We start from the raw sequence: 21,229 nt of genomic DNA on the forward strand, positions 1-21,229 counted from the left end.
GTTGACACATAAATTTCTGTTTTAATGATATTAAATAATCATAGGGTCACCGAATTCGTTTTTTTATCTAATAATCAATTTGATACCCTGTTAATAGTGAAAAACGTCAAAAATCAACGTTTTACGGCCTGCAACGCGATAACGTTACGATTATTTCGACGTTTTTTTTCACAAAGAACGCAACTTTGAATGATGTATACCGTAAAAACGAAGTCGGTGACCCTATCTTTATTTTGCATCATTATAATGGGAATTTATCTATCAACAACATATAGTTTTTTAAGAAAAATCTATGGAGTATAATTAGAGATTTTGCGATTTTAAGACAAATTTTAGAAGGGTTTTCGCCGATTTTATGTGCTTTCTATACAAATGTTCACCCATTTTGTAAGAATTCAAACAGTAATATTTCAAATAATAATTGAGATAAATACATTATTTTTTCGATTCTCAGTTGAAGTTCATCGAGCCAGAGTTGTATGCCAAATTTTACTGAAATCTGTGACATAGCCCATTTACTGTCACTTGACCTTTAGGAGTTTTTGCCCTTTATAGAAATTTTTCACCATTTGTTCATCTAGTTTGCTGATTTTAAAAAATCTCCCCTTTGAAACTGCTGAATCAATTTCAGCTTAAATTTGGCTGAATAAGTTTCAAAGTATCTAGTATAAATTTTGTATTTTATTTCCTTGTATGTCAAGAAACATAGCCACTATAGATAAAATGGACCATAGGGATAAAATGCATTTTTTTTTGCTTTTGAATAAAATATGACAGATACAAAGAACATTTAAATGGCATTTTTAAGCCACTCATTGATATATATTTAAAAGCAAAATCAATCAATGATGAAAGATTTAAGCAAATAATTACATGTAAGTGATTCAGGTTCTTGAGGGCCTCTTGTTTCTTAAAATATCCTGCACCAAGTCAGGAAAATGGCAGTTGTTATCTTATAGTTAGTTTCTGTGTGTATTACATTGGCGTTTGTTTTTTTGTTGCACTTTAGTGTTTCTGTTGTCTGTTGTTTTCCTCTTATAGTTGATGTGTTCTTGGTTTTAGTTGGTAACCCTGATTTGTTTTCTCTCAATTTGAACAGCGGTATCCTACTGTTGCCTTCACTTAGCTCATCAGATTGATACGCACAGAAATACATGTTTCAAAAACACAGAGTGGACGTTGATGGGTACTTGTACATCCACACAACAGAACAACACTTAATACAGATATGAGAATACTCACAATTACTGAATGCTAGTTCAAAGCCTATAGCAACTAATGAAAAAAGCATGCTTCTAAGTCAAAAATAATAATCAGTAGACATCCCATTCCAATGCATTTAGTTTAAAAATTTCATAAACAGACATAAAAAAAAAAAACATGACCATGAGCAATGCCATTAGATGAAATATCAACAGATTGTATAGCCATGAATGGTATACTAGTATTGTATGTAAAATAAAAATGATATTTAGTTTTGATTTTATTTACTGATAACTAAATCAATATAAATACCATTAAAACAATAATTAAAGATCTAGTTTATACAGTGTTGAATTGGTAATTATTACCTTTTAGAAATTTTTTATTCAAAGGATCATTAGTTTACCCAGGGTTATATATATATGTTTCTATCTGTTTAGATGTGTCAAGGCATTTGGTTAATATGTTATTGTTATATGAAACTTTTCCTATGAAATCTGTTTCTCTGAGCTATGAATGTAATTTAAGATAACAAATTTATTTTATTTTATATATATGTATGTATAATCTTTGCTTTTAATTATTTGAAAAGAGTGCTAGAAGGAAAAATTGACTCAATTTTAAGTAAAACTGTTTAATGAATTATTTCCATTTAATGATACAAGTATTTATGTTTTCAATTTACAATAGTTTTTTTAGTATTTGAGACTTATTTCTTGATCAATTCAAGGCAGGTGCTGCTGCTGGGAGCTCAGTGGATGTGTCACTCTTTCCACTAGATACAATCAAGACACGTTTACAGAGTCCTGCTGGTTTTTGGAAATCTGGAGGATTCCGTGGAATATACTCTGGTTTGCTGTCTGTTACTATTGGTTCTGCTCCTACAGGTATATTTTATCTCTTATAGTTGATTTACTAACTTAACATTTTTAAAGGGAATCTTTCTTGTAATATATACTTGAAAATTTCATGCTTGTCCTTTGTTCATGTTGTCACCTTTCTCCTGTACGGAATGGTGTCAATACGAAATCCTATTATTGTTAAAATAAATAACTTAATCATGCTACCAAAAAAATTGTAAAATTACAAAACTTCAAGGCTCCAAGGTAAAATCAATTGGGCTTTTCCTTATAAAATGGTAAAATCAAAAGCTCAAAAACATCCAATGAATCAATAATAACTGTTGTGAACGTTGTTGAATACCGTGGCAGTACCTTTTAGTACACGTAACGTTGTTCCCGGCAAATTTGACAGTTGCCGATTTAACGTTAAGAAATTCCGCAAACATGTGGCGTTCGGATAACATCTTTGTTTTCTTATTGTTATGAATCCTACATTTCTTTAGTTACTTGTATTTACATGCTTTATACTGTTGAATCGGTGTTGAGACGTACGAAACCATGCTTGCTTTCTTTATAATTCATATTTCTAGTACGTACTGACAGGTGTTTACATGATAAACCTTGACCGGTAGCGAACTATATTTGTACACGCAAGGATAAGGCGTGCTAAGGACTATAAAAACCGGACTTTTCTGATAACGAAACGAATTTAAACAGATCTTCAAAGATTCCAAGAGGTAATTTTGCATACACGAAAAACACATTCAAACGTATTAACATATTGCATTTCATTTACCTGTATTTATTATTATTGATAATAATAATCTCTGATACTTTTAAAAGTTGTTTAGTCATTATTTAATATCCAGAAACCAAAGATATTGTTTTTAAATTAAAGATTGGCAACAATCTTTACAATAACTATCATATTGCTGACTGGGTCTAGGCATATCCTGATGCAGAAAAAGCGGAATTTAACTTTTATAAACTAAATCTACCACTTGTATAACAGTGGCATAAAATTCCATTATATTGACTACAATATGTGAACAAATAAAATGAAAGCTGAAACCTAGTAAAACATTAATGGTAAGTTCCATGTCATATGCCAATCTCAGCTGTCTTGTTTTGGATTTTTCGAAATGGTCAGTGTAACCATGGAAACAGTCATAATGTCCAAAACTTCCAAATGCTCCAAACTTGATTTAACTGTCACATGGCTGAGTTTCTTTTTGACTTTGGAATTTCCAAAATGAATGCCGTTTCCATGGAAACAACAAAATGTAATTTAGATTTTAAAATTTATTTTTTTCAAGATGATTAATATTTTAAATTGAGGAATGCATATATGACTGTTACATTTTTTTTGGTCTATTTAAAGAATGAATTTTGTTACTGTCTGATTAATTTTTTGCAGAGTTACCTCCTGTAATTGGTACAGTGTTTTATTATTACAAGTTACAGATCAAATATTCAGTTTCCAAACCTTTTTATGCCCACCTACAATAGTAGATAAGCATTATGTTTTTTGGTCTGTGGGTTCGTTCGTCCCAATGTTCGTTCGTTCGTCCATTCATACATCCCTCTTCAGATTAAAGTTTTTGGTCACGGTAGTTTTTGATAAAGTTGATGTCCAATCAACTTGAAACTTCGTACACATGTTCCCTATGATATGATCTTCCTAATTTTAATGCCAAATTAGAGTTTTTACCCCAATTTCAAGGTCCACTGAACATCCTGAACACAGAAAATGATAGTGCGAGTGGGGCATCAGTGTACTTAGGACACATTCTTGTTTTGTCATGCTTAAAGTCTTTATACGGAATCATTAAGAATCAATTAAACGAGCGAGACAAATATATATCTCTTTCTAAAGTAATTTAAATAAAAAAACTATATAATTTCCTGATGAATCAGGACTCGTTTTGAATTTATTATCCACGTGTCTTTTCCCGTTATCGTTTCAGCCAAAATTAGTAATCATGATCTATTCTTGATTTGTTTACAACCTCCTTTCAGTCATTACAATCGTTCCAAAAAGGATTTTATACAGTTCCAACTTAATAGAAATGATTTCCTAATATCGATTTTGACGTTTTCTTAGGAAAATAATTACGGTATGCAGTGATATAATCATTGCAAGTTGATTTCTGTTGTGATTCCTTGTTTAAAAAAATGAACCCAACTTTTGTTGGTCAGGAATGTCTCCTGGAAAAAACTGAAGAGAAATTGTGAACTAACTTTCCTGATCCCATGTCAGAATCTTTCATAATAAGGGCCAATACAGTCAAATCATACAATATTGACTGCCAATCATGCCTAAGTCCTTTAAAATCTGACAAAGTGAAAGATGAAGCTAGTAATAAACATCCTTGGTCCTTTGCTGTTACACACACACAAGAAGGTTGATTTTAATAGCGTGCAAAAGTGACTTAAGTCCTCAAAATCCTATCTTAAACCCTGCTTAAAGATATTGATTTGCTAATTGGTATATAGTTCGATCATGACAAGTTACAGACTAAAGTCGACTTTTGTATAAGTCTGTTGTTTGTGCACAGTTCTGCCCCTTTGACTTACTTGAAGATATTGACTTGATATTTATTATATAGTTTACATCATCAAGTTAGCATTTTTTTTTCAGTACAATTAATTTTTGACCTGTAGGAAACTATGTATTGCCGTTCAATACTCTCAGAATGTTTGTTTTATTTTAAATTTATTTTTTTAGGATTAAATCATGAAAAGCTTATGAACTGATAGGCAGTAAAGCATTCAGCCAATCAGAAAACGTCTTGCATCCAAATTAGCTTAATATGAAGAAAAACATAAGAGATGTGGTGTACAATAAATAACCTGCATAGCAGTTTATTTAAAAGTGCACCACAATTTTTGGATAGACAGAAAAATATATTCCAATTAAATTTAAATCTTAATTCCATTTTTAGGAGTAAATTATGACAAATTGTTGACGTCATGGTGACATGACAAATTATGTCTATGAGCTGATAGTAAAAAAAACTTTCAGTCAGTCAGAAGACATGTTACTTCAACAATTAAATTATATAGCTTGGAACCACTGCACCAATGGAGTGTTTTGAACCATTATTTTCCTCAATGTTACATGTACTAATCCCTGGTAATGGTTTTTGATTGTTTGCCTAAATTTTAAATTATGTGGTTTCTGATTGAGAAATAAAAAAATGCTTCTTGAAATAGATTGAAATTTATATGAATCTAACTAAACATATATTTTCAACCGCAGGTTAATTTTTTTATTTTTTCCTATTTGACCATAATGGTTTAGAATCATAGTCCTGGATTCTTTAAAAATTCAAAATAATGTGGTTTTATGGATGATAATCATTGGAAAACTATTTGACTCAATACCTTTTCTTGATCTTTCGAGAAAAAGTAAGATATAATCCTAATAAACGATAAAAAAAACAACTGCAACATAAATAGGATTAAGATGTTACAAGTTCCAGATTTATGGTCTTTCAAGGTTTGAAAATCAATATAATAGGGTTTCTGGTTATAAATTAGAAAATCATTTAAACAAAATACCTTTCATTTATTGGTTTAATTTTTGTCAGTTCTATCCTTACCATTCATGAGAGTTACAGTCCTAAACAAAAAATGATTTTTATCAATAAAGTTGATGTAACATTTGTGTAGTAATAAATTCATTTAACAAATGACAAGAGAACAGGCAGTGACCTATAGTTGTTTAGGTCTGTGTCATTTTGCTCTCTTGTGGACAGTTGTCTCATTGGCAATCATACCACATCTTGTTTTTTATATTAGAAACTTTCTAGTGCAAATGAGTTTCAACAACATTTTTATACGACCGCAAATTTTGAAAAAAATTTCTTTGTATATTGCTATCACGTTGGCGACGTCGTCGTCGTTTTCGTCGTCGTCGTCCCAATACTTTTAGTTTTTGCACTCTAACTTTAGTAAAAGTGAAAAAAAATCTATGAAATTTTAACACAAGGTTTATGACCACAAAAGGAAGGTTGGTATTGATTTTGGGAGTTTTGGTCCCAATATTTTAGGAATTAGGGGCCAAAAAGGGCCCAAATAAGCATTTTCTTGGTTTTCGCACTATAACTGTAGTTTAAGTTAATAGAAATCTATGAAATTTTGACACAAGGTTAATGACGACAAAAGAAAGGTTGGGATTGATTTTGGGAGTTTTGGTTTCAACAGTTTAGGAATTAGGGGCCAAAAAAGGGCCCAAATAAGCATTATTCTTGGTTTTCGCACAATAACATAACGTTAGTATAAGTAAATAGAAATCTATGAAATTTAAACACAAGGTTTATGACCATAAAAGGAAGGTTGGTATTGATTTTCGGAGTTTTGGTCTCAACAGTTTAGGAATAAGGGGCCAAAAGGGGCCAAAATTAAACTTTGTTTGATTTCATCAAAATTGAATAATTGGGGTTCTTTGATATGCCGAATCTAACTGTGTATGTAGATTCTTAACTTTTGGTCCCGTTTTCAAATTGGTCTACATTAAGGTCCAAAGGGATCAAAATTAAACTTAGTTTGATTTTTGACAAAAAATGAATCGGTTTGGTTCTTCGATATGCTGAATCTAAAAATGTACTAAGATTCTTGATTATTGGCCCAGTTTTCAAGTTGGTCCAAATTGGGGTCCAAAATTAAACTTTGTTTGATTTCATCAAAAATTGAATAAATGGGGTTCTTTGATATGCCAAATCTAACTGTGTATGTAGATTCTTCATTTTTGGTCTTGTTTTCAAATTGGTCCAAATCAGGATCTAAAATTATTATATTAAGTATTGTGCAATAGCAAGTCTTTTCAATTGCACAGTATTGCGCAATGGCAAGAAATATCTAATTACACAATATTGTGAAATAGCAATTTTTTTTTTAATTAGAGTTATCTTTCTTTGTCCAGAATAGTAAGCAAGAAATATCTAATTGCACAATATTGTGCAATTGCAAGATTTTTTTTTAATTGGAGTTATCTTTCTTTGTCCAGAATCAACTTAAATCTTTGTTATATACAATATACAATGTATATTCACTTTTAACTACCAACTGATAAATTAAAATAATCTTTACCATTCAGTGATAACAAGCAGTTTTTTTACATCTTAATATTTTATGATGTATTTAAATGAGTAGTTATTGTTGCAAACTCAATTAGAAATTTTAATTGAGATTAGTTTTGGAATAAGGGAAAGGGGGATGTGATTTAAAAAATTGGGTTCAATTTTCTCATTTGAAATTTCATAAATAAAAAGAAAATTTCTTCAAACATTTTTTTGAGAGGATTAATATTTAACAGCATAGTGAATTGCTGTAAGAGAAAACAAAAATTTTAAGTTCATTAGAACACATTCATTCTGTGTCAGAAACCTATGCTGTGTCAACTATTTAATCACAATCCAAATTTAGAGCTGAATCCAGCTTGAATGTTGTGTCCATACTTGCCCCAACCGTTCAGGGTTCAACCTCTGGGGTCGTATAAAGCTACGCCCTGCGGAGCATCTGGTTTTCAGTAGTTATTCTTATGTTGTGTTGTGAGTATGTGTGATTAGTTGATATTCCCTATTTTAGTTAAAATTTAAAATGAAATATTTCATATATTTTTTTTTCAGCTGCAGTATTTTTCTGTACTTATGAGACCACAAAAAATTTTGCTTCTAGGAATGGATTAAGTAAATCATTACCAATAGTTCATATGGCTGGTGCTTCATTTGGTGAAATGGTATGTAAAAGAAACATTTTTTTTTTTGGATATGTCAGTAAAATATTCTGATTCATAAATTCGTTAGTCATTGTATCTTTTTTTTAATAAGTGATCTTCGTTAATTCCATGTGAACAGGATTTTAACAACAGATGTATGCACTGGTAGTTGGATTCATGATTTCTCGGATCACGCTATGACAGTAGCTGATATTTTAATTCCTCACCTACAAGACTAGGGATGCATTATGACATTCTTTTTATACGACCTTTTTTTAGCTCACCTGGCCCAAAGGGCCAAGTGAGCTTTTCTCATCACTTTGCGTCCGGCGTCGTTAACTTTTACAAAAATCTTCTCCTCTGAAACTACTGGGCCAAATTAAACCAAACTTGGCCTCAATCATCATTGGGGTATCTTGTTTAAAAATTGTGACCGGTGACTCGTTCAACCAACTAAGATGGCCACCATGGCTAAAAATAGAACATAGGGGTAAAATGCAGTTTTAGGCTTATAACTCAAAAACCAAAGCATTTAGAGCAAATCTGACACGAGTTAAATTGTTTATCATGTCAAGATCTATCTGCCCAGTCTTTTTCAGATGAATTGGACACCCCGTTGTTGGGTTGCTGCCCATGAATTCATCATTTTACGGAAATTTGGCTGTTTTAGGTGATTAACTTGAATAATATTATAGATAGAGATAAACAGTATACAGCTTTAATGTTCAGCAAAGTAAGATTTACAAATAAGTCAACACTACCAAAATGGTCAGTTGACCCCTTTAGGAGTTATTACCCTTAATAGTCAATTTTTAACCATTTTTCGTAAATCTTAGTAATCTTTTACAAAAATCTTCTCCTCTGAAACTACTGGGCCAAATTTAACCATACTTAGCCACAATCATCATTGGGGTATCTTGTTTAAAAATTGTGTCCGGTGACTTAGTCAACTATTCAAGATGGCCGCCACAGCTTAAAATAGAACATAGGGGTAAAATGCAGTTTTTGGCTTATAAATCAAAAACCAAAGCATCAAGAGCAAATCTGAAAAGAGAAAAATTATTTATCAGGTCAAAATCTATCTGCCCTGAAAATTTCAGATGAATCGAAACAAACAGTTGTTGGGTTGCTACCCCTGAATTGGTAATTTTAAAGAAATTTTGCTGTTTTTGGTTATTATCTTGAATACTATTATAGATAGAGATAAACAGTAAACAGCAATAATGTTAAGCAAAGTAAGATTTACAAATAAGTCAACACAACCAATTTGGTCAGTTGACCCCTTTAGGAGTTACAGCCCTTTATAGTCAATTTTCAACATTTTTCATAAATTTTTGTTGATTTTTCGAAAATATTTTCCACCGAAACTACTGGGCCAAGATCATTATATATAGAGATAATTGTAGCATGAAGAATTTTCAGTAAAGTAAGATCTACAAACACATCACCATCATCAAAACACAATTTTGTTATGAATTTATCTGTGTCCATTGTTTAATATGCACATAGACCAAGGTGAGCGACACAAGGCTCTTGAGAGCCTCTAGTTTAAAAATTTGGTCGTATATTGGTATCATGTCTTCCTTGTCGTCGTCCATTTTAAGACTGATGATTCCGGATAATAACTTCAGTATAAGTATATAGGTTCTTTGATATACCAAATCTAACTGTGTATTTAGATTCTTAATTTGTAAAAACCTACAAATTTCATACAGTTTTGATTATGAAAAATGTGCATGGATCATGTCTTCATGTCTGTGCACATGACCTGGTTTCAAGTTTTTTCTGTCAAAATTAGAGCTTTTTTCCCCCATGTTCATTGGATGGAATGTTTTTAATATATTAAAAGTACACATTATTTTTATTTCATTATAAACTAGAGAACATTCTGATTCCAGTGATATCAAGTTTTATACAAGTATCTTTATTAATCAGTCCACCACTAAGGGTCACTTATGCATGGTCCCTAAAAATGTGACGTCATAGAAAAAAACTGTTGATTGCACCCTATAAGCCAAAAACTGCATTTTACCCCTATGTTCTATTTTTAGCCATGGCGGCCATCTTGGTTGGTTTGGTGGGTCACGCCACACATTTTTTAAACTAGATACCCCAGAGATGATTGTAGCCAAGTTTGGTGTAATTTGGCCCAGTAGTTTCAGAGGAAAAGATTTTTGTAAAAGTTAACGACGCCGGACGACGCCGGACGCCAAGTGATGAGAAAAGCTCACTTGGCCCTTCGGGCCAGGTGAGCTAAAAACTTGAAAACAGGTCATGTGCACACCCATGAAGACATGATCCATGCACATTTTACTTATCAAAACTGTATGAAATTTGTAGGTTTTAACCTGGCCTTTCAAAAAAATCTTGTTTCAGGGTACAGTCTCCTGCCCCGAAAAGAGCTACAGTGGCTGCAAATAAGTTTTCAATTTTCACTGCCAAAAAAACAGGATGTTTACAAAGTTGTCTCCCCTCAAAACATGTAAAGTTAATTTAATTTTTAAAAATATTTCAATCATTCAACCTGTTTTAATTGAAAGCTAATTAACTATTTTTTACAATCAAACACAAAAAACATGATACTTTTGCACCAATTGAGTTAATAAACAGGGGTTTCCCTCCATGGTTATTTTTAGTCAGGGAATAACCCCTAGTTTTTTATACGAAACTGTTTATAGCACCCTTAAGGCAAAACTTTGTATTCAATATATTAAAATTTCTTAGCTTTTCTGTATCTGTACACTATACCGATTAAAATGATGTCTTACTTTAAGGATTGTGACCACGAATAGTGATAATACAGCTCTTTTATCATGTCGCGTAGTACTGACATATTGGCCAGTGGCAAACATTTAAACCAGCTAATTCCAAACATTTCCTGTATCTCATTTTCATCAGTTTTACAAAGAAAATAATTCATAAAATAGGGTTTCTTTTGAATAAATAGAATAAAAACTATGAAATAAGCATGACTAAAGTTACTTGAAATATATTTTGTCCCTAGTATTATGTGAACTAAGTTATAGCTGAGTTGAGAAAAATATGGAAAAAGTGTTTTTCTTAGGAATGGCACATGTACCTTTAAGACTATAAAAAGTACCAAATATATAATATAATGAATTTAGATTTATGTCACACTGATCAGTAGTAAAGGTCAAAGTAGAAAATATCTACACTTTAAATGTGCAACATATGGTTTCAAATATATGAGAGATTAAATAAAATATCATGACGTCGCAAAAAGATGCAAAAAACTTCAATATTCGCGCAGAGTCTGGTTTTCTTATTTCTGGTTGCTATGTACAAATCTGTAATATTTGCATTAAATATACCAAACTGATGCTTTTAAATTAAAGTATACATGCCGTACAATATTTTTCAGAATTATTTTACTCCATTCGCATGCACTTTTCTATGCTAAAACATCCCTATAATATATATTTGTCCCTTTAAGGGTGCAATCAACAGTTTTTTTCTATGACGTCACATTTTTAGGGACCATGCATAAGTGACCCTTAGTGGTGGACTGATTAATAAAGATACTTGTATAAAACTTGATATCACTGGAATCAGAATGTTCTCTAGTTTATAATGAAATAAAAATAATGTGTACTTTTAATATATTAAAAACATTCCATCCAATGAACATGGGGGAAAAAAGCTCTAATTTTGACAGAAAAAACTTGAAACCAGGTCATGTGCACAGACATGAAGACATGATCTATGCACATTTTTCATAATCAAAACTGTATGAAATTTGTAGGTTTTTACCTGGCCTTTCAAAACAATCTTGTTTCAGGGTACGGTTTCTTGCTCCGAAAAGAGCTACAGTGGCTGCAAATAAGTTTTCAATTTTCACTGCCAAAAAAACAGGATGTTTACAAAGTTGTCTCCCCTCAAAACATGTAAAGTTAATTTAATTTTTAAAAATATTTCAATCATTCAACCTGTTTTAATTGAAAGCTAATTAACTATTTTTTACAATCAAACACAAAAAACATGATACTTTTGCACCAATTGAGTTAATAAACAGGGGTTTCCCTCCATGGTTATTTTTAGTCAGGGAATAACCCTAGTTTTTTATACGAAACTGTTTATAGCACCCATAACTCAAAAACCGAAGCATTTAGAGAAAATCTGATTTGAGTAAAATTGTTTATCAGGTCAAGATCTATTTGCCCTGAAATTTTCAGATCAATCAGAGAACCCGTTGTTGGGTTGCTGCCCTTGAATTGGTAATTTTATGGAAATTTTGCTGTTTTTGATTATTATCTTGAATATTATTATAGGTAGAGATAAACTGTAAACAGCAATAATGTTCAGAAAAGTAAGATTTACAAATAAGTTAACATGGCCAAAATTGTCAGTCGACCCCTTTAGGAGTTATTGCCCTTTAAAGTCAGTTTTTAACCATTTTTCCTAAATTTTATATATCTTTTACAAAAATCTTCTCCTCTGAAACTGCTGGGCCAAATTACACCAAACTTGGCCACAATCATTTCTTGGGTATCTAGTTTAAAAAATGTGTGGCGTGACCCGCCCAACCAACCAAGATGGCCGCCATGGCTAAAAATAGAACATAATGGTAAAACACAGTTTTTGGCTGATAACTCTCAAACCAAACCATTTAGAGCAAATCTGACACGGGGTAAAATTGTTTATCAGGTCAAGATCTATCTGCCTTGACATTTTCAGATCAATCAGAGAACCCGTTGTTGGGTTGCTGCCCCTGAATTGGTAATTTTATGGAAATTTTGCTGTTTTTGATTATTATCTTGAATATTATTATAGGTAGAGATAAACTGTAGACAGCAATAATGTTCAGCAAAGTAAGATTTACAAATAAGTTAACATGGCCAAAATGGTCAGTCGACCCCTTTAGGAGTTATTGCCCTTTAAAGTCAGTTTTTAACCATTTTTCCTAAATTTTATTTATCTTTTACAAAAATCTTCTCCTCTGAAACTGCTTGGCCAAATTACACCAAACTTGGCCACAATCATCTCTGGGGTATCTAGTTTAAAAAATGTGTGGTGTGACCCGCCCAACCAACCAAGATGGCCGCCATGGCTAAAAATAGAACATAATGGTAAAACACCGTTTTTGGCTGATAACTCTCAAACCAAACCATTTAGAGCAAATCTGACATGGGGTAAAATTGTTTACAGGTTAAGATCTATCTGCCCATACATTTTCAGATGAATCAGAGAACCCGTTGTTGGGTTGCTGTCCCTGGATTGGTAATTTTAAGGAAATTTTGCTGTTTTCGGTTTTTATCTTGAATATTATTATAGATAGAGATAAACTGTAAACAGCAATAATGTTCAGCAAAGTAAGATTTACAAATAAGTCAACATGACCAAAATGGTCAATTGACCTAATAAGGAGTAATTGTCCTTTATAGTCAATTTTTAACTATTTTCATAAAATTTGTAAATTTTTACTACCGGTAACATTTTCAATAGAAACTATTGGGCCAAGTTCATTATAGATAGTGATAATTGTAAGCAGCAAGCATGTTCAGTAAAGTAAGATGTACAAACACATAACCATCACCAAAACATTATTTCGTCATGAATCCATCTGCTTCCTTTGTTTAATATTCACATAGACCAAGGTGAGCGACACAGGCTCTTTAGAGCCTCTAGTTTGTGTTCAAATTATATGTTAAATTTTTCCCTATGTTTATTGGATGGAATTTCTTTAATATATTAAAAGTACACGTTATTTTTATTTCATAATATAAACTAGAGAACATTCTGATTCCAGTGATATCTAGTTTTATATAAGTATCTTTATAAATGAGTCCACCACTAAGGGTCACTTATGCATGGTCCCTCAAAATGTGACGTCTTAGAAAAAAATGTAGATTGCACCCTAAGGTCCAAAGGGTCCAAATACTCTAGTTCAGGGAAAGCTTGTTTGCAACCTAGAATTCTGAGTGGATCAAGCGTTTAATTAAAATTCATGCGATAAGGCCAACTTCTTAAAAGCTTTATATTTTAGAAGGCGGAAGACCTTGATGCTTCATACTTTGTTTATGGATGCCTCAAGTTAAGTTTCCGTCAGTCACATTTCCAATGTCCTTGACCTCATTTTCATGGTTCAGTGACAACTTGAAAAAAAGTTAAGATTTTTTGCCATGTTAAATTCTCTTTAATTATAAGTAAAAGGATAACTATATTTGGTATGTGCGTACCGTGCAAGGTCCTCATGTCTGTCAGACATTTTTCACATGAACTCGACCTCATTTCATGGATCAGTGAACAAGGTTAAGTTTTGGTGGTCAAGTCCATATCAGATACTATAAGCAATAGGTCTAGTATATTTGGTGTATGGAATCAATTTTTAAATCAATGTTTGTTTACATTAATATCAACAAATGTGAGTAACATTCTAGGTCGAGTTGACATTCGTAGTGTATAGTTTGTTCCAAACCATTGTTTGTTTCTGGTACTGGTTGGCAGTTGTTTATCAACAATAAAGTTATTGCAACTAAAACACATGTTATCTTCAGTATGTGTGAGTGTTTTTTCTTTCTTTCTTTATATTAGTAATTGTTTTTAAAAATAAAGTGTTTTGAAATACATTTGGAAGACAGGATTTGTTGAAGATAATTATTTATATTTTAAAGAATATTTGCATCGTTGCTTATCATTTATAACCTTTGTTCAAAGACTTTATCATTTTAAATAAGTTTTTTGGAAATCCATTGTTGATTGAAAGCACTCAATGGTGCTATACCGGAGTGCCTAGGCTTAATGAATAAAGACTAAAAAAAAAGAATGCTTAGGCTAAAGCTGTATATATGGTTGTTGACATCATTTAATGATTGAGATGTCTGTGGACTGACTTTTAGTCCGACCATGGGAAGCTGTGCTTTGCCGGATACTTTCATTAGTCTTCTTTTGGTCTACATGATAAAAATTGTACTTATTGAATAAATTATATATTGTTTTCATTTTTTAGCTCACCTGGCTCAAAGGGCTAAGTGATCTTTTCCCATCACTGTGCGTCTGGCATCCGAACTTGGCCACAATCATCATTAGGTAGCAATACACAGTTAGGAGTTTAGTTTCGCATTATGGCCCCTGTGGATTTTTCTAATAGGAAAGTTATTGTGTAATAAACTTCATTTTTAGATAGCTGAGTGCTAATTTAGCCTTCAAAGATGGTTTATAAGAGCATCAAGATTATTTTTTACATGTTTTATGGGCTGTTTTCTGTTTGACAATCCGTATTTTCATAGCTAGACCGGCCATCGGTCCAGAAAATAATGTAATGTTTGCAAACACTTTTTTTCTACACGATGTTTTTGACGAAATTTAACCAAAAAATGAGATGAAAGACATGATTTTCTGTGGATTTGCTGAATGATATATGTACACAGTTTCAGAAAAGGTATTACTTCAAGCGATTGAAATTCTACTTTTGGCCAAATTTTGAGGAAATATGTGCAATATTTTATAACAAATAAATGCAGACTGTTGCCATGGATACACCCAAAAGAAATTATATTTTACCAATTTATAAACTGGATATAAAATCTATGGAAGATTCTGATTACATACATATGCCCATATATGACTCAAACAGTAAGCTTGATATTGCAAGAAAGCAATGAAAAGGGGATGGTAAAATTTATAAGGGCAAATGTTAATATTTTTTCCTAACTGTTTATTGCTACCTTAGGGTATTTAGTTTTTAAAAAATGTGTCCGGTGACCCAGCCAACCAACCAAGATGGCCGCCCCAGATAAAATATATATCATAGGGATAAAATGCGTTTTTTGGCTTATAACTCAAAAACCAAAGCATTTAGAGCAAATCTGACATGGGTTTTGTTGTTTATCAGGTCAAGATCTATCTGCCCTAAAAAAATTCAGATGAATCGGACAACCTTTTGTTGGGTTGCTGCCCCTGAATTGGTAATTTTTAGGAAATTTTGCTGTTTTTGGTTATTATCTTGAATATTATTATAGATAGAGACAAACTGTAAATAGCAATAATGTTCAGCAAAGTAGGATTTACAAATAAGTCAACATGACCAAAATAGTCAGTTAACCCTTTAGGAGTTATTGCCCTCTATAGTCAATTTTTAACCATTTTTCGTAAATGCTAGTAATCTTTTACAAAAATCTTCTCCTCTGAAACTACTGGGCCAAATTAATCCAAACTTGGCCACAATCATCTTTTGTGTATCTAGTTTAAAAAATGTGTGGCGTGACCCGGCCAACCAACCAAGATGGCTGCTTCAGCTAAAAATAGATCAAAGGGGTAAAATGCAGTTTTTGGCTTATAACTCAAAAACCAAAGCATTTCGAGTAAATCTGACATGGGATAATATTGTTTATGAGGTCAAGATCTTTCTGCCCTGAAATTTTCAGATGAATCTGACAACCTGTTGTTGGGTTGCTGCCCCTGAATTAGTAATTTTAAGGAAATTTTGCAGTTTTTGGTTATTATCTTGAATATTAATATAGATCATGTAGATAGAGATAAACTGTAAACAGCAATAATGTTCAGCAAAGTAAGATTTACAAATAAGTCAAAATGACGGACATGGTCATCCCCCCCACTTTAGGAGTTAATACCCATTTTTAGTCAATTATTAACAGTTTTCATGAGTTTTACAAAATATTTTCCTCTGTAACTTTATAAGGGCCCATTAAAGATAGACACAATTGTAAGTTGCAAGAATGTTCAGTAAAGCAAGATCTCCAAACACATTGTCACCAAAACACAATTTTGTCATGAATCCATCTGATGATTTGTTTTCTTTGTTTGAAATGCATATAGACCAAGGTGAGCAACACAGGCTCTTAAGAGCCTCTAGTTTAATTTAGATAGCGTTATTACATTCGGCATCCATCGTCTTCTTATTTGTCAGTTGTCAAATTAGACCAATCTGTTGTCTGCATCCCCTGCATTATTGATTCTTTTTCATACATGTCAGACCCCAATCCCTTATTTCTTTAAATGCTTTTAGTTATTAGTGGACAGGGGGAATTGATTCCCAGTTCCCCCTCATTCTTCACTCCATATTCTGTTCCTCTGCACTCCTATTTTTTTTCATCAACATGAATTATCTCTGTTTTAACAATACTTTTCTCACGATTAAAACCAACCTGCCTCAAGCTTTCATCCATCAAATTCCCATTTCTAGTCCTCTCATTCCATAGTTTCCATAGTTCTGTCCACCCCTTATCAGTGTCACAATGACTCGCATCCATTAACAACACATCATTTGGCAACAAATTATTATATACTACCTGATTTGTTTCCTATATGGAAAAATTAGGAGTAAGATTAGTTTACTCTGATAATAGCCATTTTCTACACACATCTTGTTTTTAACTCCCACGCATATTTTATCCCTAACACGACTCATTCAGATCATCGTCCTAGTGACAACAGCAACATTACACATATACAGCCATGTTCAGTTCTCCTTAAAGACATTTTGGTTTTTGACGACACAGTACAACACTGTCGCATTTCAAAATGTGAGACCAAAGGCTGCAAAACTTGTGCTATTTTAATTACAGATGCTGAATTCACTAGCAATTTGACCAAGAAGTCATATTTTACCAGAAGTTACGATGATCTGAATTGTAAATCGATAAATGTCGTCTACGGATTAGAGTGCAACCTTTGCGGATTGGTATACGTCGGTGAAACGAAAGAAAGGCTAAACAAACGGATGTGCGGTCATAGATCAGACATTAACCTCAATGCTAACGACATTCTATACCAGCATTTCAATCAGCCCGATCATTCCATCGTTTCTATGACAGTTCGCATTATCGAAAAGATATACCATAGCTCTAACAATCCTAATCTAGGTATTCTATCTAGTCCTTCGTGTAACTCGGTGAATGTGATGAATATTTTCAACTCGACTCCTCGACGTAGACGCAGTCATGGTCATCGTCATTATACATCAGCCTCTCTGCATGATGTCTCTATTAATGACTTGCTGCCATTCATACAAAAACCGTTAGGTATTCATCACATTCGCACGAAACTTTATTCATTACCCCTTTCAAAACTTCATTCTCTGTTCAATTTATGTTTGGAATCCACTGTTACAAACCCTCATTCAAACCAATACAAACTTCAAGCTATAATTTCGGATATTGCAAGTCACAGACTTTTCAAGCCAGTTCGCATTGGAAAAGATGAAAAAGAGAAAAGATCTTTTCTAAATCTTTCCTTTGCCAACAAAGGTCTCGATGGCGTCAACCTTGGCAATATCCTTCATCATAAATTAGTTCAATCGAAAATACCTCCTTATTTTAAAGACCAGTCTGTACCAATAATTTCTTATACCTATACCAAACCTATTGCAACTAAAATTTTCAATTACAAACGCGTTTTGCAGGATCTCGATATTGACGACTTCAAGTCTAAACCTCCTGATTGCACTTGTGCTAGTTCCCAATTCACATATAATCCTGCTGGCCACGTTATTAGCGGTGACCTTAACATTGTTAATAACACTTCTCTACGAAACGTGTTATCGAAAGGTCCGAAATATCGTGAGCCTAAATCCATCAATTGGAAATACAACTTTAAAATTTTGATGGATTCAGTCGAGGATTATGCCAGGCAATGGGCTAAGCGCGAGAGGAAGACGTAGACACTCTATCCGAATGGATAATGGCAGTGAGGTCCTTAATACAAATCAGAATTAAGAAAATGAATGGGTCCATCAATGCCAATACTACGTCAATTTTTAAAGACCCAAATGTTGCTAAACACCTATCCGACCTCCATGATAAATATGTTGTTGTCCCCGCAGACAAAGCCCCAAATAACATCGTTTTTGTCTGTAAAAGTCATTATATTAATTGCTTGATAAACGAATTAGGTATAGACAATTCACTTGGAAACTCAACATATACCCTCACGACACTTACCAAAGAGGAAATCCTGGCTAATCATAGGTCTGTTCTTTGTTCCTTTGGTATTTCAACCAAAGATGAAGAACTGGATCTTCCATCACTGTATTGGATACCTAAACTACATAAGTGTCCTTACAAACAGCGGTATATTGCTGGGTCTTCCAAGTGCTCCACAAAACCTCTTTCTAAATTATTAACATCCATTTTATCAGCAATCAAAGACGGGCTTCAAAGTTATTGTGAAACTGCCTATTCTAGAGGTGGCGTGAATCAGATGTGGATACTTAAAAATTCCAAAGATCTTTTAGAGTACATACAATCTAACTCTCTTTCATCTTGTAACAGTATTAAAACATTTGACTTCTCTACTCTTTACACAAGTATTCCACATTCCAAACTTAAAGACAAATTAAAAGAGTTGGTATTACTTTGCTTCATAAAAAAGAACGGCCAACGTAGATACAAGTATCTTGTCTTAGGGAGGGATAAATCCTACTTTGTAAAGAATCACTCTGATTCAAACAAAAAATTCTCTGAAACCGATATTATCAAGATGCTTGATTTCTTGATTGACGACATATTTGTTACGTTCGGAGGACGTGTTTTTCAACAGACTGTCGGCATCCCAATGGGAACAAACTGTGCCCCTCTACTTGCTGACTTGTTTCTTTATTATTATGAGGCTGACTTCATCCAGGAACTTCTTAGGAAAAAAGATAAGAAGTTAGCAATATCCTTTAACTCTACTTTCCGCTATATAGATGACGTTCTTTCACTAAACAATTCAAAATTTGGTGACTATGTGGAACGCATCTATCCCATCGAATTGGAGATAAAGGATACTACAGATACAGTTAAGTCAGCTTCATATCTTGACTTACATCTAGAAATTGACAATGAGGGTCGGTTGAAGACAAAACTTTACGACAAAAGAGATGATTTCAGCTTTCCAATTGTGAACTTTCCATTTCTAAGTAGCAACATTCCAGCAGCACCTGCATACGCAATATATATCTCTCAATTGATACGAAATTCCCGTGCTTGCATTTCCTATCATGATTTTCTTGATAGAGGGTTACTGCTCACAAGGAAGCTATTAAATCAAGAGTTCCAAATGGTGAATTTGAAATCATCCCTTCGTAAATTTTACGGACGCCATCACGAGTTGGTTGACCGTTATGGAATAACCATTTCACAAATGATATCGGATATGTTCCTCACGTCGTAACTACAATCCCCTTCCCTTTCATGAATTTGACCTACCGAATTAGACTATTTACCGGATTTGTAATCACATAAGCAACACGACGGGTGCCGCATGTGGAGCAGGATCTGCTTACCCTTCCGGAGCACCTGAGATCACCCGTAGTTTTTGGTGGGGTTCGTGTTGTTTATTCTTTAGTTTTCTATGTTGTGTCATGTGTACTATTGTTTTTCTGTTTGTCTTTTTCATTTTTAGCCATGGCGTTGTCAGTTTGTTTTAGAATTATGAGTTTGACTGTCCCTTTGGTATCTTTCGTCCCTCTTTTACTATCAACTATATGGCCTTAAATAAACTCATCATAGATACCAGGACTAAATTTAGTATATACGCCAGATGCGTTTTGTCTACAAAAGACTAATCAGTGACGCTCAGATTCAAAAAGGTTAAAAGGCCAAATAAAGTACGAAGTTGAAGAGCATTGAGAACCAAAATTCCTAAAAGTGTTGCCAAATAAAGCTAAGGTAATCTATGCCTGAGGTAGAAATGCCTTAGTATTTCAAAAAATTCAAAAATTTGTAAACAGTAAATTTATAAGTATAACCATATCAATGACAATTCATGTCAGCACTAAAAGTGCTGACTACTGGGCTTGTGATACCCTCGGGGAAATAAATCTCCACCAGCAGTGGCATCGACCCAGTGGTTGTAAATACTAGAAAACTCATCATAGATACCAGGTCTAAATATAGTATATACGCCAGATGCGTTTCGTCAACAAAAGACTCATCAGTGACGCTCGAATTCAAAAAGGTTAAAAGGCCAATTAAAGTACGAAGTTGAAGAGCATTGAGAACCAAAATTCCTAAAAGTGTTGCCAAATAAAGCTAAGGTAATCTTAAGGCACACAATACAAAATATCTTTTCACAAAACCACAAAGATTACATAGCAAATACATATTCAGGATTTTTATTCAAGTTTACTTTGCAAGCCCAAAGCATGCAAAGTGAGGAATTAATTATAAAAAATGGGTTAGTAAAATAAATATATAGAAGATGTTTTAAAAATAGACTATAGCTGATGAGCTACCCCTCGTGTAACAAGATTTATCTCTCCTGGGATTTAAACACATTGAGATTGAATTGTCTCCCTTTGATAACAGCCAGTACCAAAGCATGACTATTTGTTTGGTGATTTTTAATTGATTAACAATAGTTAAATAAAGGAAAAGGATAATACTTTCAATTTCGAGGTCTCACAAAGGCTTTTTCATCTATTATTCTAATTTTACATTAAAAACCCAAATTTAGATGAAAAGGCTACAATATGTCAAATATATTTATTGTATGGAAATAT

General features: G+C 33.0%; 1 protein-coding gene across 8 annotated transcripts in view; it reads left to right on the forward strand.

Annotated features, from left to right (window-relative positions):
• The window catches only part of LOC134725519 (mitochondrial S-adenosylmethionine carrier protein-like), a 77,109-nt gene that overhangs the window by 17,628 nt on the left and 38,252 nt on the right, over window positions 1-21,229 (forward strand). For all 8 annotated transcript variants that reach the window (XM_063589434.1, XM_063589426.1, XM_063589398.1 and 5 more), the window contains 2 exons: window positions 1,934-2,090; window positions 7,679-7,788. In XM_063589434.1, the coding sequence (XP_063445504.1) occupies window positions 1,934-2,090; window positions 7,679-7,788 (267 nt within the window). The remainder of the gene's footprint in view (window positions 1-1,933; window positions 2,091-7,678; window positions 7,789-21,229) is intronic.

This window comes from Mytilus trossulus, chromosome 1, assembly GCF_036588685.1.
Source record: "Mytilus trossulus isolate FHL-02 chromosome 1, PNRI_Mtr1.1.1.hap1, whole genome shotgun sequence".
Lineage (NCBI taxonomy): Eukaryota > Metazoa > Mollusca > Bivalvia > Mytilida > Mytilidae > Mytilus > Mytilus trossulus.